The sequence below is a fragment of the Arachis hypogaea genome, chromosome 13, assembly GCF_003086295.3.
Source record: "Arachis hypogaea cultivar Tifrunner chromosome 13, arahy.Tifrunner.gnm2.J5K5, whole genome shotgun sequence".
Lineage (NCBI taxonomy): Eukaryota > Viridiplantae > Streptophyta > Magnoliopsida > Fabales > Fabaceae > Arachis > Arachis hypogaea.
In genome coordinates this window covers 106,683,860-106,708,364 of record NC_092048.1, presented here as the reverse complement: position 1 = coordinate 106,708,364, position 24,505 = coordinate 106,683,860, and the positions used below count along the sequence as shown (strand labels likewise).

The 24,505-nt window shown below is 34.6% G+C and overlaps 1 protein-coding gene across 1 annotated transcript; it reads right to left on the bottom strand.

The window, feature by feature from the left end:
• Positions 1-7,533: 7,533 nt before the first annotated feature.
• Positions 7,534-10,952, bottom strand: LOC112732543 (uncharacterized). Its single transcript, XM_025781292.3, has 4 exons — positions 10,158-10,952; positions 9,704-9,856; positions 8,776-8,847; positions 7,534-8,584 (listed from the first exon to the last, which is right to left on the bottom strand). The coding sequence occupies exons 1-4, from the start codon at positions 10,287-10,289 to the stop codon at positions 7,916-7,918; spliced, it is 1,026 nt and encodes a 341-aa protein (XP_025637077.1). The 5' UTR covers positions 10,290-10,952; the 3' UTR covers positions 7,534-7,915.
• Positions 10,953-24,505: the final 13,553 nt, after the last annotated feature.

Genomic DNA, 24,505 nt, shown 5'->3' with positions numbered 1-24,505 from the left:
GAAAAAGATACGATTACTAATGTTTTGTTTGTCAATTACATTTCTATTAAAATTAGTAGTATCAAAAAATATTTTAAATTTAATATTATGAAGAAAAAATAAAAAAATTATATAAGGACTAGTTTGACTAATTTTTAAAATTTGAGAGATGAAAATGACTTATATTTAGACTTTCAAAGACTATTTTGACTATTAAAAATTTTTTTACATGTCAAGTGTGCCACGTGGCACTTTCTGACAGAAGGACTAATTTGACTTACATTTTATCTTTTAGGGACTAATTTGATTAAAAAAATCATTCGAGGACGAAAATAAAGATCGCGTGATCTTTCAGGGACGAATTTAAGTATTAACCCTCTATGTTTATATGTTTAGGTAAGTGTTATATTTGACTCGATCATTGTTATTAATAGTACATCATAAATGGTGAAAATTTTTCATAACAAAAAAATCTAAGTTGTGTAAGTGTTATGTTTTTAGCTATTTTATTTTAAGTTTAAATTTAAATTTTAATTATTATATATCTTAAAAATATATGTTAAAATTATTATTAATAAAAATTTTAAATTTTTTATTTTAATAAATACATAATAAATATATTAAATACTTAATTTTATAATTTTTTTAATTAAATTTTTTTGTTTTATTATACTAAATAAATAAATAATTTTATATAATTATTTAATTATATATTTATTTTTTTAAATAACTATTTATCTACTAATTATAAAAAATAGTTATTTTTATTAATATAATAATACGTAATTAAATGCATTTGAAAATTTCTTTTAGGTCGTTAGTGTTACAATATGAATGATCACCAACCATTCCTCCAATTAAGTGTATTTGGATGGTATAAATAGTTAATGAATAATGATAGATGATGCCATTTTTCCAAAGTTTGAAAAAGTTAAATTTACACAAATATAAATAGGAGACTTAATAAGAGGCAATATACACACAAATAATAAAATAATTCTCTTTTTTTTTTTTACGTTGTAACCATACTGAATACTTCTCTTTCTCTCTCTCTTTTCTTATATATATACACACTACATACAACATATAATATTAGTAAATACAGATATGAATTATTTCTATTATATTGATGAGATAATTATATTGGTGAATATTAATACTAAAATTATCTATTTATACTTTTTTATTTTATATTTATTACATTTTTTTTATTTATTTATTTATTTTACAACACGTTATCAGCACGAGACTCTGATCAAATTTTAGGAAGACTCGTGTAATAAATTTTCATTATGTCGAAACCCTCTCATCTTGAATTTAATGCTCTTGATATATCTTGAAACAACTATTTATCATGGATACTAAATGCTGAAATCCATCTTAATTCAATGGATCTTGGAGATACCATTAAGACTGATAATAATTCATCCCAGAAGGATAAAGCCAAAGTCATGATCTTCCTTTGTTGTCATCTTGACGAAGGATTGAAAAATTATGTTCACAAGAAAATATCTCACCAAAACTGGGATAAAGAAAGAAACAATGGGTAAAATAAATCAACAGAGGATAAATATTTCCGTTGTGGTGGAAAGGGTCATTAGTCGCATACCTGTCGTACCCCAAAGCACCTAGTCGATCTTTATAAAGCATCTTCGAAAAAGGATGACAAAGAAAAGGAAACGAATTTTGTTTCAAATAATGCTGAAAATTACACCTCTCATTATGAAGTATCTGATTTCTTTGAGGATCCGGAAGGAAATATTGGCCATTTGATCAATGATGAAATAATTTAACATGTGGGTTTGTTAAGTACTCATATAAATAAATAATATAAGATACTTCTTGTTAAGTTTTATTTTCTATGCATTTGATTTTTAAGTATGATGTATATAAATAATGTTTAATAAAATATTTATGAATTTCAAAATTACTGAATGTGTCAAGATAATAACGGTAAAATTTTTAGTATATACTATACTTCTTAGAAAAATATTTTCAATCAAGAAAATAATTTTACTGCTTAAATATTTCTACTCATTTTATTATTATTTGTCTTTGAAAAAATGGTAAGGATATATAGTGAAGATGTTTGCCTTGCGAATAGTGCAAGTTCGCACACCATCCTAAAAAATAATATATATTTTACTCATCTTGTGCCAAAAAGAAGAATATTTTAATACTATTATTAGCTCAGGCAATATGATAGAAGGATCTGGAAGAGCTATAATTTTGTTTCCCGGAAGAACAAAATTCATAATAAATAATGCACTATTATCTATCAAGTCTCTACGGAACTTATTAAATTTTAAAGATATTCGCCGAAATGGATATCATATTGAAACAATGAATGAGGGAAATCATGAGTACTTATATATCACGACTCATGATTCAAATAAAAATGTTATATTAGAAAAGTTACCTTCACTTTCATCTGGGTTATATTATACTGAAATTAGTGCAATTGAATCACATGCCATTGTAAACCAGAAGTTTACTAACCCAAATGAATTCATAACTTGGCATGATCGATTGGGTCATCCAGAAACAACCATGATGCGAAGAATTATTGAAAACTCCCATGGACATTCACTAAAGAAACAGAAAATTCTTAAATCTAGTGAATTTTGTTGTGCTGCATGTTTTTAAGGAAAGCTAATTTTAAGGCTATTACTAATAAAGATTGGATTTGAGTCTCCTGAATTCCTAGAAAGGATTCAAGGCGATATATATGAACCTATTCATCCACCATGTGGATCATTTAGATATTTTATGGTCCTAATAGACGCATTTTCAAGATGGTCACATGTGTGCTTGTTGTCTTCTCGCAAGCTGGTGTTTGTGAGATTACTTGCTCAAATTATTCGATTAAAAGTACAGTTTCCAGAAAATCCAATCAAAGCAATATGTCTTGATAACGCTAGTGAATTCACCTCCCAAGTCTTTGATGCTTATTGTATGGCTAACGAAATAAGCGTTGAACATCCAGTAGCTCATGTTCATACACAAAATGGGTTAGCAGAATCACTTATCAAATGCCGAGTAAATCCCCATAATAGTCCCTGAGATTCGGGTCATTACTCAATGTGGTCTCTGAGATCCTAATTGTACCATTGTAATCCTCCAGATACGGCTTCGGGCACCATAATAGTCCCTAGACAGCTTTCCGGTGATGAGTCATCACTGACGATCTGATGTGTCACGAAGTTACCACGTTGGAGAGCCAAAACGTTGGCATTTTGGGTTGGCACCCCAATTTGTTAAAAACGTTGTCATTTGACCCAAAATAAAAATATGAAACGGGCTTGATAAAAAACACACCCTCCCTTCACTTGTCCTCTCCACTTTCACCCTCTGTCTTCTTCTTTTCTTCTTCTTCTTCCTCCTCTCTTCATCAATGCCACTACCTTAGGGTTTCATTGGTGAGGTTGAAATTCTTGCACTCAGAAGACATCAAAATCAGGTTTCACTTCATCGTTCGTCTCCTTCTGCGTCAGAAACAAGAGGTTCTGCCATTTGTAAAGGTAAGTTTTTTTTTTATTCTTTTTTTGCAATACATGATGATTTTTGCATATGCTTGTGTTTTGAGTGTGATTGGAATTATGGTTTTTTTTTCTATTACTATGGTTCTAGGGTTTGATTAAGTTAGAGTTTCATGAGATGCTCTGTTTGATTATGGTCATGCTCTGTTTGAAAATCATGCTCTGTTTCATGGTCATGAGTGTTCTGTTTGATAAAACTCTTATCTGTTAATGTCTATTATATGAGTGAGTACTGCAATGACTTGTAATGTAGACAATACTATAAATACTCCTGCTATAGTTGTCCTGTATAATATATAATTTGTCTAATTCATTTCTTATGTATAATGATGAGAATATTTAAAAGATCTATTTACTTAAGCCACTTTAATTTTATTAGAAGATTGGAAATAAACAGCAACATGTTATCACAAAAGCATACTCTTTATTAAGTTTGTAGAAGATGTGATGTTACGGAACTTGAAACATACATATTTTATTGTTCAATTAAAAATTTCGTGTCTAGGAGTCAATATTGTATTTGTCTTCTACTAAATAAAGTGACTATATCTTGCAAATAATTATGTAAATAGGATAGAAAAATTTGTTTGTGTACATGTATTATTCTTTTTATTTTTTATTGAATAGTTAGTGTAAATAGGATAGAAAAATCTATTTGTGTTTATAATGATTGTCAAGTAATGGGTTTTGAAAATTTTTTTTTTAGATGGAAGAGATGTTGGATATTATGTTTCATCATGACGGTGATTTCAAAGAAGATAAAAAAAGGAACAATAGTATATTATCCGGATAATAAGGCTTGTTTAGGTGACCTAGATGTGGATACATTAGATGTCTTCTATCTGAGAAACTACCATAAAAAACTTGGTTATGATGAGATAAAGCAATGCTGGTGAACTTAGGAAAAAAGACTATGTACTTGCCAATTTTTTATGCTTACAAGTTATTTGTATTGTTATAATAATTGTTTTTGTGCTATAATAATAATCTGATTAATGGTATATGACTAAAACCCATGGTTGTTGTGGCTGTTGTTTGTATGCAGGTATTCCTTGTGTACATGCATGTGCTGCACTGTCTCGGGTTAACAAGCTACTAGAAGACTTTTGTCACCGCTTACTAACAATGGAGTCATACAGGAAAACATATAATCATCATATTAATCCAATTCCTGGACAACCATTATGGGAGCATGCAGAAGAATGTAACAGGCCACATGCACCAAAAATAAAGAGAAAACCTATAATAGTCTACTGAGATTGTACCAACCACTTCTGATGCACAACCTGTAGAGATAGATATATCTCAGTCAACTGTTTCTGATGTAGAAGATTCTCAAAAGATAACTTTCTATTTACATTTTTTAAATTTTTTGTGATTCAAGTGAATCATCATTTATGTGTAATGTAAATTTTTTCTATCTAGGATCATGGAATAAAAAGGCCTTTTTATCACCAAGGAGAAGATCCTCTCCACTAGCAACTTCTGTCTCAGTGAATTCCATGCAAGGTGCTAGTTCAGGAACTGTAACAAGACTTGTCAATTACATAAAGTTCATCGCAACTCCAGGATTTAATACTCCAAGAAAGAAGAATTGAAGAATTTAGCTTAATATATACAGGGCTTTCTGTTTTGAATTTAATACTTTTTGCTAGACAAAAACTACACAAGAAAAAAAAATTCTTTATGTTTTGCTATAAAGTCCTCCCTTTTGAGGCAACTTTGTTTAACATGCTCATGTTAGTTGGTTGCTCTTTGTGTTATGTGACTAACTGTATTAAGTTGAACCATTATCTTAATACACTTATCTTTTAATTTGAACAATTATCTTAATACAGTGCTGGCTGATTTTCAATCACTTATGCTGCCTTCTTTAGCATATTACTGTTTTCATTAATTGAGTTATCCAAGTTTACATTCTATCAACAAATACCATTCAACAGTTTCTAATACCATAATCATGTTATCATTTTTTTACATATTGTTCATTCAATGAATACATGGTACACACCACCAACTCTTTTAACTCATGCTTTACAATACAGGATAACAATTAACACAATCAATACAGACACAACTAATACCAACAATTGGTTAACCAATTTTTTATTCCGGACATCTTCTTCTAATCTCCTAAACCTCCAATTAAAGTTCATCTTCACTTCATGATTATCTCCATAAGACTCTGGTTTCTCAACTGGTTCATCCTTCCCAGTATCTGTCCACACAAAAAGTCCACACCATCTCTTTCCACTTGTCTGTAATCAAGCAAACATATAACATGCTCAAGCTTCAGGGAAGAAGAACAAGAGAAGAACAGTCAGGTAGGTAGGAGCAATCATAACAACCCAAGTAATACTGATAACCCACATTATAATTGGGACAACCAAAAAATGATTTATTTGGGTTTGAATCTATCCCAGACCACCTGAGAACTGGCTGGCAGCCGCAACCGCACCATTCTGGCACCCCAGATCTTTTGCTCCTGCTTTGCGTTGTCGTTCGATGGCCACTGCACGGTGAACTAATAGAGCTTCCAGCTTTAGTGCTTCCACCACCCATCATGAATATTCACTTCCAGCTCTAGAAACAACAACAACAACAAGAATGAGAAAACAACGATGAAGAAGAAGAAGAAATTAACTTACTGAACATTTGGGAATTTAGGATTAAATATAGAGGGAGGGACCACATTGGATATAAATTGAAACTGTGCCAGCTCAACTAGCCGTTGGCACCATCCAGCGTGGCAAAATGAGGTCACTTCAGCGTCTTGATGATGACTCATCACCGGAAAGCTGTCTAGGGACTATTATGGTGTCCGGAGCCATATATGGAGGATTACAATGGTGCAATTGGGATCTTAGGGACCATATTGAGTAACGACCCAAATCTCAGTGACCATTATAGGTATTTACTCATCAAATGCCTTTAGTTAATTGCTAGATCCTTACTTATGAGAACGAATTTGGATGACCACCAACCATTTCTCCAATTAAATTTACTTGCATGGTACATAGACATACACTTTATTTCTTTAAAGAAACATAGGCACGTTTAGCTGAATTATAATTAGGGCTCTTTCATTAATCCAAAAACTAAACCTATTTTTGGGTTAGCTAAAAATATAATTTGATTAATTAACTAAATTTGTTTTATATGATAAAATTGATTATTAATCGGTTAAAAAATTTAAAAACTAATTTTTAACCGATTATAAAAATAAAAATCAATTTTAAAAAATAACCAGTTTTTTTTTAATTAATTTTTACATAGAAAAATTAGATTTTTCAAAAAAAATAAAAAATTGTTTTTAACGGGATTAAAAACCGATTTTTACAAAAAAAAATCGATTAACCAATTTAAACACAAAAATTTCATAAAATTTGGTTTTGGTTTTGGTTAACCACTTTTTAATAATATGGATATGATTTTTAAAATTATTTTATTAAATTGGTTAACCAAAATGTGATTATAATTTTTTAACCGATTAACCACAATTTAATTATTTTATTTACACCCCTAATTATAATTCGGGATTTTCTTTTTCAATTTTTAGGTTTTAGTTTAGATAGAAATTCACGTGTAATTGTTTTTCATGTAAAGTTGTGTAATTGTTTTTCATGTAAAGTTGATTTACAATTTATATTAGAGAGCCGGGAATGTTTGGCAAAATTCTCTTGAGAAAGCAATTGATAAATTTATATTTACTACGTTATGAGCAAAACCTTATTTTGACCTGCCGATAGAAGAATTGCATCCGATTATTATATCACTAAATATTATATCACTAAATTAACCTCTCAGATTATTTTGTTAATATATTATCCCCTCACAAGTCTAAAACGTATCATGTTAACCTATACAGAAAGGATCAATGCGTCATAAGTATATAAAATTAAATATTAATGGGACTATAATAATCTATGTAACCAGCATGTATGGAGGGCCTATGTAGTGAGCAACAAATCTTTTATCTTTTGATAACCAAAATAGTTTTATTAGAGGTTTATAATTTTCCAAAGAGAAAACGAAAGATGAGTTAATTGACATTATATAGTACACAACCGTCTTCCATCCTCATGTTATCTAAAATGAATGGTTTGAATAATGGCTTTCAAATAATACCACTAATTTCATCAAAGATATGGACAAAGAAGGGCACTGATTTCTGTAATATACAATTGTAAGAGCCCACCAGCTCATGTTACTCCTTGCACATGCACTTTGTCAGTTTACCTTAACAATGAGGTACTGTTCTGTTCTTGTAAGCATTTGCTTCTGAAGACACTGATCCAAAGCACAAAGCCGCATCATCCTATTGGCCTGCATAGCAACTAACATTATGGGGTCCTAGCTTTGCTAAAATATCATGATTACTGTCAACTCTCAAGAAGCTATTTCATCAAGTCTAAAAACACAAATGCATTCCACAGACTATGCAATAACATTGACGGCAATAGATTCCTTGACCTTGTAAATATGACACCCATCACCATCCCGAGAAATATGAGTGGCAGCATCCTCTGTATATTAAAATGTGCAAGTGCAAAGGCAATTGAACTAACTAGTATTGCACACCAAACTGGCATGTATTTGGTAAGAGACGGAAGTAGAAAACCACGGAAAACTATCTCCTCCCACACAGGAGCACAAACTGATACTACAGTTGCATATAACAACATAGCCACCGGATCTCTTGATCTTATGGATTGCTCAACACTTGAAAGGGTGACAGGGGTAGACGGCAAGAGAGGTAGTAGATCCAGGTTGAATTGAGAGAGCCGATTGACAAAAGGAAACATGAGACACCCTATGATAACATCTAGTTGCCAATTCCCTTTCAAGCTGAACTTGAACCAGTCGGGTGGGAGGGGACGAAATCGTGAAAGACAGCGAAGAAGAATTGCAATCCCAGCAAGTCCCTCAGTTACATCAGTGATGAGACTAAACAGTGCCTGTCCTCTCAATGTCAAAGATTCCTTGCTAAAACCAGATACATGAGCTGCAAAAGGAATCATCCAGGTTCCTATAAACCAAAACGCAGATGTCCAAAGAAGCATCACCTGCATCATACATGTATGCAAGGCTTAATGCACTTATACATTTTAGTTATTTAACTATGTTCAATAGGCTTGTCATCATGGCTTTCATACCAGTATCATATCGCCAAAAAATTCTCAACCTTAAGGAATTGATACACAAAATGACAATTTATTTAATCAGTTCTCGCTCTCAAAGTTAGAGAAGCACTTACTTGCAATATCGTCAGTGCACTCCATGGTACAACCCATCGGCTGCCAAATACCTTGAATACTACCTCCGCAGTCTGAAGGAAAATCAAGCATTTCGGTAAGCAGATTGACACAATAACTATAACAACAGCACCAAAAGCCTTTCCTTAAACTGTTATGGAGGCAGGGGAATTGACATATGATAAATTGCAATTAGAATACAACCAAAAACAACATTGCATAATAACACTACTTTGTTGTGCATTGACAAGTGTTTCTTGCAAGAAAATCTAACTTCGTGTATCAACTGAGATACAAAATGATGCATGTGGACTAAAATCAAGAGAACATAAGATTAAAGATCAAATAATCTCAGTCGAGGAATACACATCCGCTTTTCGTTATTGTATTCATACGATCAAAGGCAACCACATCCATCTTCCCTTTTCCATCACTTCACCAATGGACAAATAATACAATCAGATAGTCATCATGTCGACCAAATTATTCCATTTACCAGCACCGTCTAGTGCAACCACCTAATCACAGAGAATCACTTCTCTTACTAGACAGGAGGAGCTAAAACGTGGACCAAACATATTTCAGCCTCTAGATTTGAGAGCCAAAATTCGCACTTTATCAGCTATCATTACCACTCCAGAGGAGTGAGCCAAATAGTCATACATACATTTCCAGACAATGATTGGCTCCTGTAAGTGCATTTTGGGTGGACGCAGAATGTCTTAATGCTTCATAGTTCATACCCAGTAAATTTTGACAGATTGCCACAATTATATGTCACAATATGATAAGAGAACTCTTAAATTTTCAACTTATATGACAATTGTTTCTGACAACACTGATTCTGGAAACACGAGGCTTGAAGCAATACAAGATGGATCAACATAGAACACTATCTGTTATGAAAGCGAAGTAGAGACATAGTGGTACCTTCTGGAGATTCGATTTCCGGTCACTTTTAGCGACACTAGTGTGATTGAATTCAGATTGCACCAATTCCTCGGGGAGATAGTGCTCTATAACTTCAGGCTTGGGTGTTTCCGGAGAATGGTGTTCTTGCCTAAAGCACGAAATACTCAATTTCTGCAAGAAAAACAAAAGCACACAACCAAATCACTTGAAGCACATTCACATAATTATTTGCCGTCTCTTTCACTAATAACTCCACAAATAAACATCAAGTAATAATAAGAGCTCAAATCTGAAAATGCCCCATTAGGATAATTGAAAGTCACTAGGTTACTTCAGAAAACACAAAACCCTCGACAAAACTAGGAACCCCCCCCCCCCTCTCTTTTTCCCCCCTCTTTAACAGAAAAATGCAATCGAAAGCAACGATTTTCAACAGAAAAAGATAAGTGAGGTGATTGGAGATAATGCTTACGTTGGTTGGAGAGCGTTGACGAGAATCGAAGATCCGAAAAGGGTTTAGGGTGGGGGGTCGGGGAGATGGCTTAATTGGAAGAAAGAAGCGACAAAACCCAGAGTAAGAAGAAGGAGTAGAGGTGCTCAACATTGATAAAAACCAATTCCTAAGCCAAACTAAGCAAATCAAAACGCTGCACTCAAAATTATATCTTTATTAAAGCAACAAAGGAATAGTATTGGGAGGCCGAAGCCGAAGCGGAAGCCGAAGCGGAAGCTGAAGCTGGTTTGGTTGAGGTGCCTAGGTTAGGTGAGGGTAAGAGGTTGTAGGTTTAGTAGCTGTGGGAATGAAGGAATGAATGCAGATTGAAGCTTGGGCTGTGTTGTACTTCTAGATTGTTGTGTATATGTTCATCCACACATCAAACACGACGACTTAACTTGTTTTCTTTTCAACCAATCGTCTTGTTTTCTGCATAGATTTATATAAAATTTTCTCACCAGATTCATTTCTGATATATCACCTCACTACAGGGATTGTTGTGCGAACCAAATCTCTAAGACACACGTTCTTTGTATGGGCAAATTAACCATAATTTTAATGTATAGAAGTACAACATTTTTAATATCTAAGTAAATTTATATATTTTAATAATAAAGTAACAATATAAAACTATTTTAAGAGAGTAATTTTTTTATATATCATTTGTTGATTTTTGTATAGAGAAGTATATGATCTTCTATTCATTTATGATGATTGTGCAATTTCTTTGATCACCTGGAAATCTGTTCTTTCCAAATTCAACTTCGCCACAGGTTGAACCACAAAATTTAATTTACTTTATATTCTGAAGTATTTGATTAATCCCGCTTCCTAATTGTAACGTTGTTGTTACTTAATTACTATCTGAAGGGGAAGGGAAAAGTATAACAAATATCAACGTCAGAATGCAACTGCCAGAATAACACGTAATTAGTTTTAGTATATTTTTTTGGGATAAAATACATAGATAAAAGAAATAGCATTTAATGTTTGTTTGGGTATTATTACTTTCAAAAAAAAAAAGTTTTAATGATTTTTTTTTTAGTTTTTAACATATTTAGCAAATTTCTAGTAATAAAAGTAAAAGCACTAGAAAAATAAAAAAAAAATCTTTTTTTAGAAGCTGTAATTTATATTTTTTTAAAAGATTGTTTTTTCTTTAAAAAAAGATGTTTTTTATGTAATAAATAAATAAATACTTTTATATCGTTATATCCAAACATAATTGATAGATAAAATTAGTTTTACTTTTTTTTTTTTGGTATACATTAGTTTTACTTTTTTCATAAGATCTTTTAAAAAAAGATAACTCGAAAAAAGATTTTCTCTTAGAAACTCACTCAAACAAGCCTTTAATATTATATGGAGATCCTGAAACCAAAATTATTACATGCATATCTCATTTTTCCAATGTTTATATGTAAATCAAAATTACCTAATTCGATTTACTATGACTTCATATAAATCAAAATGTGTTGATTCGATTTAGTATGTGTTGTTGTAAATCGAAATGCCTTAATTCAATTTACTATATGTTGCTGTAAATCGAAAAGTATTTATTCGATTTACATGTATTAGGATAAATCGAATTATACTAACTTAATTTACTAGAGACATCAAAATCGAATTACGGCACCAAGTAATTCGAATATAAAAAATTCGATTTACTAGTATATTGAAGAGAATATATAAATCAAATTTAAGCAATTTTATTTACTACAAGATACAACCTATATAAAGACAATTAGAACGTTTTTGGTTCATTAGAGTGGAACTTGTAATGGCTAGTGATGATAGTTTTCTAGTTCTTGTGCACTATAGAGAGACAATTAAGAAAAACGTGAGATAAAATAAAATTTACAGATAAGGATCCGTTGAGTATGTTTATCAAATATTCAACAAGTTTTGTTGAGTTTCAACATACTATAATCCAAAAACTGGAACTGCATGGCGTGAAACGATTGGAGAAGTTATTTTATAAAATTCCAATTTCTACTGTATGAGATGGTGTAAAGTACGACTCTTTTGTGATAGACAGTGATAAAGATTTGCAAGTTTTGTTTCACTGTCGTCGTCAGTTTCCTGAGGTGAGAACCATAAGCTATTGGCCAAGTTTGTAGATGTGATATGTAGTTCAGGAAGATCGAACCGAAATCTTCAGTTATTAACAATGCCAATAGCCTCGAATTCAATGCCTGTTGGTACCTCTTTATCTGTGCATGTTTTGATTTCGTAGGAACCTACCTCATTCTAACGTTTTGTCCTACTAATTCGAAGTTGCATGTCTCAATTTACCTCTTTGCATACTAATTCGAATCTTGCTTATTCGATTTACCATGAAAAGTTCTAAATCGAATTTTCTTGGTTCAATTTACATAGAAACACAAATAAGACATACATGTAATATTTTTTATTTCAGGACATCCATATAATTTTAGATGTCATTTCTTTTATCTATGTGTTCTATCCTATTTCTTTGCTCCCTTTCTTTCTTTGTTTCTCTTTTTCTTTTGGTAGAGCTAACCATCTATTTTTATTATAAAAGTTGATACTAAGTTCTTTTGTATTGTGTTCAAGCCATATTTTCCCTTCTAATGATACTATGTCAGCAATTTTGTTTACTTAGCAAAACTTGAAAATCAACCAATTATCTTTTAGTAAAAGATTTTTAAAAAATAAAAAAATATCTATTATTACTCAATTAAAACATAAAGTAAAAATTAAATATAATAATTGTACATTAAAAGTATCATAATAATAATTATTATAAAAATTTTCAGTTACAAATATTGAGATTCTACAATTTATGCATGTTAATACTCTTAGTACTACATTATTTGGTCTACTTATACATGCTATATAAGACTCTACTACTCTTTATTTCTTAATTTCTCATACCAATTAACGAAAACTCTTTCAAGTAAGTTTACATTTGTCACATTTTCTTATTTAATACATTCAAAATATATCATGATTATAAAATTACTTCATAATTTAATATTTAAATTTTTTGAATTTTTTATTATTGTTCATTTTTCTAAGATTAGACTTCAATTATTGTCCCCTAGTTTGGTGCTGGCCAATTTAGAGAGGGCATTGGCTCGGCTATTTAACTTTCGAGTTATGTGCCTGACTTTTGTTGCTTAAAATTGAGCTCATTGTTCTAGTGTTTCTTTTAAGTATTTTTTCATGTTGAGATTTTTAGTCTGGTAGGTCTCATTTATCTGAGAAGTTATTACTTGAGAGTCACTGAACACTATTAATTTTGCTGCCTTGACTTCTTTGGCTAGCCTCAAGCTAGCAAGCATGGCCTCGTACTCTTCTTGATTGTTAGAGGTTGGAAATTCGAATTTTAGTGAAAGTTCTATCCGAGTTGCTTCTTTATTTTCAACAATGATTCCTACTCTACTTCCGACTTTGTTTGATGATCCATCTACGTACAGACGCCAGGCTATAGGATCTCTTTGGACTCCTGTATACTCGGCAAAAAAGTCAGTCAGGTATTGTGATTTGATCGTTGTACGAGTTTCATATTTCAGGTCGTACTCGGATAGTTCCACGGTCCATTGTAGCATCCAACCCGTAAACGAGGGAACGAGGGCATAGGCAAACTTCTCTATTTTTTGATAGTTTAGTTCTACCCCTGTAGGGCCTTGCTGGTAAAGTAGATTGGTTGTTGTCCGTTCTTGTCTTCTCGGGTGAAAGCGGAGGCTATGGCCTTGCTTGCAACTGCCAGGTATAGTATGAGCTCCTCTCCTTTTCTAGGTCGGGTAGGATCGGTGGCTGACTAAGGAAGTTCTTGAAGTCTTAAAAAGCTTGCTCATATTCTTGAGTCCACTTGAATTGATATCCCTTCTTGAGTATTGAAAATAGAGGTAGAGATTTCAGGGCCCACTCTGCCAAAAATCTGGATAAAGCTGTTAACCTTCTATTTAACTGTCGGACATCTTTTAGGTAGGTCGGACTTTTCTTCTCAAGCATTACTTTGCATTTGTCTGGGTTGGCTTCGATGCCCCTTACCTCTAGCCGTAAAGCGAAGGATAACAAGGAGCCACAACAGTTCTAAAGCTCATAATATATATATATATATATATATATAACTAGAAGCCCGAAAAAGGAATAAAAGCTTAAAGTCGCATAAAACGGAATTACAAAACGCGAACCATTCACACACGATAACTAAACGCGTAGGCACAGACAGAACAAGACATAATACATATAAAACCTTGTAGATAGCTCCAGGATACACAAGGTAATAATTACATTAACTTATATATATATATATAAGTATGAAATACCAAGAAGAGAACTAGTCATACCCTGCGGAGTTTAGGCCGTCTAGTCAAACTAAAATACAAAAGAGTTTTTGGAAGTTTAAAACAGCTTATACAACTTATCTCTCAAATCAAGCCTCTAAAGCCATAAAGTCTAAAATAAAAGATGAGAGAAAGTACTACTACAACAAATAATCAAATACAAAGAGATAGCAAAAGATCCTCCGCTCTGTCACTATCCCGTAACTCACCGAGGTGGGTTACGACCTGTATCTGAAAAGCAACAACAACATATGGTATGAGAACCGGAGGTTCTCAGAATGGTAACAGTGCCTAATATGAAAGATGTAAGGTTCCGGGACGCCGAAGGCAATCGTAGAACTTCACACAAAACAGATATTCAAGCTTAACAAAATAAATAACTTAAACCATAAACCATAAACAGGATTATCTAAACTTAGAGAATTTCTAACTAATATCAATCACACCACTGTATCCCACAGCCTTCAACAACCTAACCTCCGTGCGATCCCATCGCCATCGCCTTTTGATCCTCCTCAACGCCAGACAAAATCACAGGTAAAGCAAGCAAGTAAAACATAATCAGTATACATATATAGCAGGTAAATCAACTAGCATTTAGGCATGTTATTCAAATAGGCATAACTCAAGTAATCAAAGCAAGCAAGCATGTAGGAAATGCATATGATGAATGTCTGTCCTATTGGCTGTGATATCACATGTCAGTTATAGTGCCAACCCGACACATTCTTTCGGATGTAGCCTTTCTGCCATGCCAGGGATATAGGCCCTGCACACTCATGCAGCAGAGAGGGTTATCAATCATCACCATATTCTCATCTCAAACTTTTCTCAGCTCATAAGTCTCAAAATTCCAGGGATATAGTGCCCAGTACACTCTTGCAGCAGAGAAATCTACCACGCCATGGATATATGTGCCATACACACTCATGCAGTAGACAATCTGCTACGCTAGGGATATAGTGCCATGCACACTCTTTAAATAACCAACAAGTTCATCATCCTCAATCATCATCATTCATCACTAAAATCTCAAAGCCATCGCCAATATAGTACTCCACCTACTAACTCACAACTTCAAAAACCTAAGTCTCTGTCTTCTAAACTCATACAGAAAATTACCAATTTAATTCACTAACCCATCTCTATTAATCTTAAGGCTAAATTACTAGTTAGTAATCTTAAACAGTAGATAAAGAAGTTTGGAAAGTTAGAGAACCCTTAAAAAGTGAAGAAAAATAATTTTTCAGCAAAACAGGGGCTATGCGTACGCACACCCCTGCCATGCATACGCATAAAATAATGTTAGTATGTCCACGTACGCATACAATACATCCGCGTATGCATACAAGAAAATTGGACCATTTCACGTATGCATGCATAAGGCTGCGTACGCATGCCATCCCAAATTTGCAAAATTCTATAAGGTTGCAGAAATCAATTTTAAACACCAAACTTTAAACGTTTATAACTTCTTCTACAAAATTCCATTTTCCTCAAACATTATATCAATTTAAAGATCTTTAAATGAACTTTGATTTAAGGCAAATTTCAACCAATTTCAAAAACAAAAGCTCAAGTTATGATTCGTCAAAGTTCACCAAAAACTGGTTTTTACCAAATTCAACAAAACTCTCTAGTTTCCAAAACTTCAAATCCAAACAAAAAAGAAATACACCCAAAACCAACACAAAGCCTCATACCAACATTTCTCAACTATCTTCCATCATTCACTATTAAAACCATTTAACCCTCCGGTGCGCGAAATTGAACTCACACAACTTCACCGGCAAGTGCACCGGGTTGTCTGGTGTACGAAATTGTGATCTCAACTGTGCCAACATCTTAGTACGCACGATTGTAATCTCAATTATTCTTCACAACTCCACACAACTAACTAGCAAGTGCACTGGGCCGTCCAAGTAATACCTTACGTGAGTAAGGGTTGATCCCATGGAGATTGTCGGCTTGAACCAAGCTATGGTCATCTTGTAAATCTCAGTCAGGCAGATTCAAATGGTTATGGGATTTTGATAATAAAGATATAAATAAAACATAAAATAAGATAGAAATACTTATGTAATTCATTGGTGAGAATTTCAGATAAGCGTATGGAGATGCCTTGTTGCTTCTGAACCTCTGCTTTCCTACTGCTTTCATCCAGTCATGCGTACTCCTTTCTATGGCAAGCTATATGTTGGAGGATCACCGTTGTCAATGGCTACCATCCGTCATCTCAGTGAAAATGGTCCGGCTACGGGTTACGTAGGGCTAATCATCTGTCGGTTCTCACTTGTGTCGGAGTAAGATCCAATGATCCTTTTGCGCACTGTCACTGCGCCCAGCACTCGCGAGTTTGAAGCTTGTCACAGTCATCCCATCCCAGATCCTACTCGGAATACCACAGACAAGGTTTAGACTTTTCGGATCTCAAGAATGTTGCCAATTGATTCTAGCTTATACCACGAAGACTCTGATCTCACGGAATGGAAGGCTCTGTTGTCAGGAGAGGCAACCAGGCGTCGTGAACCAGGAGGCCAAAAAATATGTATTCAAGCTTGTTTCCAGGTAGAACGGAAGTGGTTGTCAGGCACATGTTCATAAGTGAGAATGGTGATGAGTGTCACTTGATCATCACATTCATCATGTTGAAGTGCGAATGGATATCTTAGAACAAGAATAAGCTTGAATTGAATAGAAAACAGTAGTAATTGCATTAATTCATGAGGAACAGCAGAGCTCCACACCTTAATCTATGAGGTGTAGAAATTCCACCGTTGAAAATACATAAGTGATGAAGGTCTAGGCATGGCCGAATGGCCATGCCTCCCAAATAACATAAAACGATCGAAAAAGGGTTCAAAGACCTGATCCCAAGATCAAAGATGATCAAAAGATGAAAATACACTAGTAAAAGGTCCTATTTATAATGAACTAGTAACCTAGGATTTACAAAAATAAGTAAATGATGCAGAAATCCACTTCCGGGGCCCACTTGGTGTGTGCTTGGGCTGAGCATTGAAGCTTTCACGTGCATAGGATTTTCTTGGAGTTAAACACCAGCTCTGATGCCAGTTTGGGCATTTAACTCCAGCTTTTATGCTAGTTCTGGCGTTTAACGCCAGAAAAGGGTAGAAAGTTGGCGTTTAAACGCCAGTTTGCATTATCAAAACTCGGGAAAAGTATGAACAATTATATATTTCTGGAAAGCCCAAGATGTCTACTTTCCAACGCAATTGAGAGCGCGTCAATTGGGCTTCTGTAGCTCGAGAAAATCCATTTCGAGTGCAGGAGTGTTAGAATCCAACAACATCTGCAGTCCTTTTTCAGCCTCTGAATCAGATTTTTGCTCAGGTCTCTCAATTTCAGCCAAAAAATACCTGAAATCACAGAAAAACACACAAACTCATAGTAAAGTCTAGAAATGTAAATTTTGCATAAAAACTAATAAAAATATACTAAAAACTAACTAAAATATACTAAAAACTATGTAAAAACAGTGCCAAAAAGCGTATAAATTATCCGCTCATCACAACACTAAACTTAAATTGTTGCTTGTCCCCAAGCAACTAAAAATAAAATAGGATAAAAAGAAGAGAATATACAATGAATTCCGAAAACACCCATGAAGATCAGTCTTAATTAGATGAGCGGGGATATTAGCTTTTTGCTTCTGAACAGTTTTGGAATCTCACTTTATCCTTTGAAGTTCAGAATGATTGGCATCTATAGGAACTCAGAATTCAGATAGTGTTATTGATTCTCCTAGTTCAGTATGTTGATTCTTGAACATAACTACTTTATGAGTCTTGGCCGTGGCCCTAAGCACTTTGTTTTCCAGTATTACCACCAGATACATAAATGCCACAGACACATAGCTGGGTGAACCTTTTCAGATTGTAACTCAGCTTTGCTAGAGTCCCCAATTAGAGGTGTCCAGAGCTCTTAAGCATACTCTTTTTGCTTTGGATCACGACTTTAACCGCTCAGTATCAAGCTTTTCACTTGACACCTTCACACCACAAGCACATGGTTAGGGACAGCTTGGTTTAGCCGCTTAGGCCAGGATTTTATTCTCTTGGGCCCTCCTATCCATTAATACTCAAAGCCTTGGATCCTTTTTACCCTTGCCTTTTAGTTTAAAGGGTTATTGGCTTTTTCTGCTTGGTTTTTCTTATTCTTTCTTTTTCTTTTATTTATTATTATTATTATTATTATTATTATTATTATTATTTGTTTTTTTTTCACTGCTTTTTCTTGCTTCAAGAATCAATTTTATGATTTTTCAGATTATCAATAACATTTCTCCTTTTTCATTATTCTTTCAAGAGCCAACAATTTTAACATTCATAAACAACAATATCAAAAATATGCACTGTTCAAGCATTCTTTCAGAAAACAAAAAATATTGCCACCACATCAAAATAATTAAACTATTTTAAAATTCAAAATTCATGTACTTCTTTTTCTTTTTCAGAAAACATTTTTTTATTTAAGAGAGGTGAAGGATTCATAGGACATTCATAACTTTAAAGAATAGGTGATAAACCACTATTTTACAGTTTATCTTGTGCTCAATTAAGTGGATTTTATCAATCTTTCATACACTTATCCATACAAAATGCATGGTTTTACAATTTCCTTCCTAATTTTGTACTATGATTGAAAACATGCTTCGTTGCTCTTAAATTTTACTAATTTTAATCCTCTCTTATTACCATTTGATGCCGTGATATGTGCGTTAAATGATTTCAGGGATTACAGGGCAGGAATGGCTTAGAGGATGGAAAGGAAGCATGCAGAAGTGGAAGGAATACAAGAAACTGAAGGAACTGCTAAAGCTGTCCAGCCTAACCTCTTGGTACTAAATCGATCATAACTTGAGCTATAGAAGTCCAAATGACGCGGTTCCAGTTGCGTTAGAAAGCTAAAGCCCGGGGCTTCACAAGGATATATAATTTGTTATATCTGCTCCGAAGCTAGGCAACACACACGCGTGGATCACGCAGACGCGTGACTTGCAAAAACCCAATCCGCGCGAACGCGTGGACGACGCTTCCGTGTGACTTTGCAGCGACCTGTACGTACCAGAAATTGCTGGGGGCGATTTTTGGATTATTTTTTACCCAATTTTCGGCCCAGAAAACACAGATTAGAGGCTATAAAGTGGGAAAATCCATCCATTCATTCAACAACTGAAATACAACATTCATATTCATAATTTTAGGTTTTAGATGTAGTTCTTAGAGAGAGAGAGGCTCTCTCCCCTCTCTTAGGATTTAGGATTAGGATTAGGATTTAGGATTTCTATTATGATTAGGCTACTTCTCTTCAATCACAGGTTCAATGTTCTTTTAATTTATTTTCTACTTTTATTTATTCTATTACTTTAATTGTTTTTTATCTTTTCAATTTGGTTTATGAACTCCATGTTAGGATTGATTTTCTTAATTAATACATATGAGGTATTTCAGATTTATGATTGCTTTCTTTAATTTATGTTATTGATGCTTCTAATTAATCCAAATTATTTTTATTCGAGTAGATTTTCTTCCCTTTTGGCTTTGGTTGAGTAATTGGTGACACTTGAGTTATCAAACTCAGCAGTTGATTGGAAATTGGGATTGCTGATTGATTTGGATCCCTCTAAAGCTAGTCTTTCCATAGGAGTTGACTAGGACTTGAGGAATCAAGTTAATTAGTCCACTTGACTTTCCTTTATTTAGTAAGGGTTAACTAACTGGGAGCAAAATCCAATTCTCATCACACCTGATAAGGATAACTAGGATAGGATTTCCAGTTCTCATACCTTGCCAAGATATTTTCTAATTATTAATTTATTTTTTTTGTCATTTAAATTACTTGTTCCTTATTTTAAAAACCCAAAACAAAATATAGTTTTTCCATAACCAATAATAAATCATACTTCCCTGCAATTCCTTGAGAGACGACCCGAGGTTTAAATACTTCGGTTACAAATTTTATTGGGTTTTGTTATTTGTGACAACCAAATTTTTGTACGAAAGGATTCTCTGTTGGTTTAGAAACTATACTTACAATGCGATTATTTTTATAAAAATTCTTTACTGACAGAAATCCAATCGTCAAAATGGGGTCGTTGCCGAGGAATTTCAAACGTGTGTCTTATTATTGGTTATTGTAAATATTTTATTTTCCTTGTTTATTTGTTTTTATTTTTGTTTTTATTTTTTATTAGCTACTATGAGTTCTCACCCCCGTCGCTTTGAGTTTGGTTCTAATGTTATTAAAAGGAATGGAAGCTATAACAGGAACATGCATCAAGGTCAGAACAATCAAAGTTGGAAGGAGCCACGAGGATCTGATCAACCCTTTTGGCAACAACACCTTCCAAGGTACCATGGACAACGACCATTCTACAATGCATGCCAAGACAACAGTCATGGTGGACCCTTTCGTGACAAACCACCTCCACCAAATTACTATAGTCAAGAGCCATTCCGAGGTGCATACCAAGATGATAGATATGGTGGACCCCCTTGTAGTTACCAACAAGCCCTATCATATGCCAATGAACCACCTCTTCAACATAGCTTTGAACCACCATACTCACAAGCCACCCACAACCCTTCACCTCCATATGATCCTAAACCTTATCCACCCCAATTCCAATCCAATTACCCCAAGAACCACCACCTCCATATGCACCATGTCCATATCCATCAACCCAAGAATCACAGGCTCGCCTTAAGGAAACACTAGATCAATTTCATGCAACCTTTCATCAACTGGAGCAAGCAATAAATCGATTACCTTCCCGATGTTCGGGTACTCAAGGAACTTCCATGGCTTCATGTGGAGAATTTAATGAAGAACGTAGCATGAAAGAGACACTAGAAACTCCGGTGGACAGTAAGAAGCATGACTTTATATTGGAACAAGTGGAGGAAGCTGGAATTATCAAAGAAGAAGAAGTGGTTGAAGACTTAGGAGATGCGGAACGTCCATGGAAAGCCCAGTCATAGAGCCCCCTTCTAAGGAGTTTGAATTTGATGTTGAGGAGGGTGTACAACCTCCAAGGTATATCATGGTTGAAGACTTTGAAGGGGATGATCAAGAGATGGATTCAATCATTGATGAATTCTTATCTACATTTGAATACTCTCCCATTGGACATGACATGGAGATTAAAGAAGAAGAAGAAGCACAACCTCCCATGCCCCTGGTGAATAATGAAGAAGAGATCGAATTGGAAGAAAGCTACCAAGAGGAAGAGGTTGATATTAAAGAAGCTTGCAAAGAGGTGGAAGTTGTCAAAGAAGAGCCCAAGCAAATGGAGCTGGAGATCACCTTGCCAAGGATGTCGGAGACCTCTTCCCCAAAGCCATCACCATCCATCTCTTCATTCAAGTGGGTAAATCTCTCATCTCTATGCTTAATTAGCCCACTTGAATATACTTTGCTTGAGACGGATGGGCAACTTAGAGCTCTTTGTGGCTATAAGAGTAAGAAGGAGATGATTAGTGGTTAGCAACACAATCCTAGGATCATTGTGGTAGGAAGCTCACGGCTGAATTATCATGGTTGGAAGAATACAAAATTGTATGGGTCTAGGAAGCTGTTTGGATATCTCCGTGAGAATTCTGACTGTTCACCACCCAAGTGGAAAAATGATGATCAACAAGAAGACGGGTGCAAAAGCAAGGTTTGGGACCCTGGAATTCATTCTGGCAATCAACACTCTTGGGGACTTGTCACTTGCTTTGACTTTCTTAAAGGCTCTATACGCCTAGTTTGGGATCCCGGAGGCCATTGGAATCACAAACATTGGTGGGGATTCTTGGATGAGTTCAAGCACAAGCCACCATAACAGGGAGCTCATCAAATGTCCAACTTAAGGACTTTAACTAAAAGTGCTAGGTGGGAGACAACCCACCATGGTAAGATCGTTTCGTTTCCGTCTTAGTTTTATTTTACTTTATTCTATTTTTATTTTTGTTAATGATTTTTCTCATAATCTCTGCATATAGCTGCATATAGCCTGCATTTGCATTTGCATACTGCATAAAAAAAAACGCACGCGACGCGTAAGTGTCGCTGATGCGTCCGCGTCATAGGTGCATTTCGAAGAAAAGAAAATTGAAAAGAAAGTTACGCGAGAGCGTGGCTGGAGGCGTGCCTTAGGCACAAACATGCCCACGCGACCGCGTCATTCTGAAAAATAGCCTCCCACGCGACCGCGCCACCCACGCGATCGCGTGGCCCTACAAAATCGAGGTAAAGAGATGTATGGCAGAGAGTTATGATGGAGCTGGGGCCTGGGCTGAACTCGTGCGAGAAGCACAAGCCCTATCATGCGAACGCGTGCCCCACGCGTCCGTGTCGTTTTCAAAATATGGCCATTCACGCGATCGCGTCACCCACGCGTCCGCGTCGTATGCGACACACAGTTTATCCAGATCAGCGCCAGAATTCCTATCTTTTCTTCTCCAATCCTACTTATCTTTCTATTATCATTCTTTTTTCTTTCTTCTATCTTTTCTTATTTCTTCCTCCTTTCTTACTTTCTTATTCTTCCTCTCTTTAACTTCTCATCCTTCTTTACTTTCATTCTATTTTACTTAATTTATTTGCATACTTTCATTCATTGTATTTTAATTTTGTGCATATTTTTATTTTCTTTTCTAAATTTATTATTTTTCCATTGGTGTTAAATTTTCTTTTTCAACCGTTGTCTCTTTTCTAGTATTAAATTGGTGCTTAGTGACTTGTTTTACATTGTTGGGTAATATTATTTATTTGTCAAATGCCAATTTTTATGTTACCTGTATTCCTTTTGTATTGACATGAATTTATATTTTCTTGCATTACCCACACTCTCTTCCCCATTGTTGCAAATTTTTACACTCTTGATTTGCCATGTGCTTCTACTGTTTTCTCAACTGCGTGTTGTAGCTACCACGTAGTTAAGAATCTTATTATTTGGCAATAACCCAACCAAAATTTAAATTATTTCCTATCTTTGTTTTTGGGTTACTTTTCTTCTTTTTCCTCTTCTTTCAGGATGGCCACCGAAGAAGGAAAACAGAAAACGTTTATATGGGGCAACAGAAAAGTCCATCTGCACAATCTATGAAGAAAAGCGTCAGTTGGAGCAACCCGTCCACTTGCACATCTTAGCATGCACCGAGGACGGTACAATCTTTAAGTGTGGGGAGGTCGATACCGATCTCCATGGGTTAGTTATTTCCTTCTCAACACCAATGTTTAAATTTTCTTTGTTAAATGAGTTGTTGCATTTGCATGTTTGTTTGATTTTGTGCATATTTTACCACTTGGTTGAAGTAATATTTTCTTTTTTAAGAAACTTTTTATAGTATTTCACTAAATTGAATTAAAATTTTTGATAAACTTGTTTAAAGATTGTAAATTGGAACATGAATCATAGCTAAAGAACACACAACCTGTGAGATTTGAGCTTAATTACATGGTTACATTATTTAACTGATAAACCACTATTTTATGGTTTATAATGTGTTTAATTGTGTGGTTTTATCATGATCTTTACCCACTTATTCATATGATTAGCATGCATTTATATTTCCTTCCTAAAATTATTACATGATTAAAAACTTGCTTTCTAGAGACTTTTAATTATGTATCTTAATTCTCCTTTATTCTATTCGATGCCGTGATCTGTGTGTTAAGTGTTTCAGGCTTTATAGGGCATGAATGAGTTGTAGATTGGAAAGGAAGCTTGCAAAAATGGAAGGAACACAAGAAATTGAGGAGATGACCAGCGAGAAGTGGCGCGGCCGCATGGCTCACGCACCCGCACGAAAGAGAGGAAATCGCAGTGACGCGGCTGCATGGCTCACGCAACCGCGTGGATTGGAATAGCACAAGTGACGCGGAGGCGTGGACGACGCGCTCGCGTGGCAGGGCAAAACGCCGAATGACGTGTCCGGATGAATGACGCGATCGCGTGACGTGCGCGATCTGCATAATCTGCAGAATTTGCTGGGGGCG

Excerpts from the sequence above, each read along its gene's own strand:
- LOC112732543 (XM_025781292.3), bottom strand. The coding sequence starts at position 10,289 with ATGTTGAGCACCTCTACTCCTTCTTCTTACTCTGGGTTTTGTCGCTTC. Across the intron at positions 8,848-9,703 it reads GGAAATCGAATCTCCAGAAG|ACTGCGGAGGTAGTATTCAA; the intron begins GTACCACTATGT and ends ATTTTCCTTCAG. Across the intron at positions 8,585-8,775 it reads GTGCACTGACGATATTGCAA|GTGATGCTTCTTTGGACATC; the intron begins GTAAGTGCTTCT and ends TGTATGATGCAG.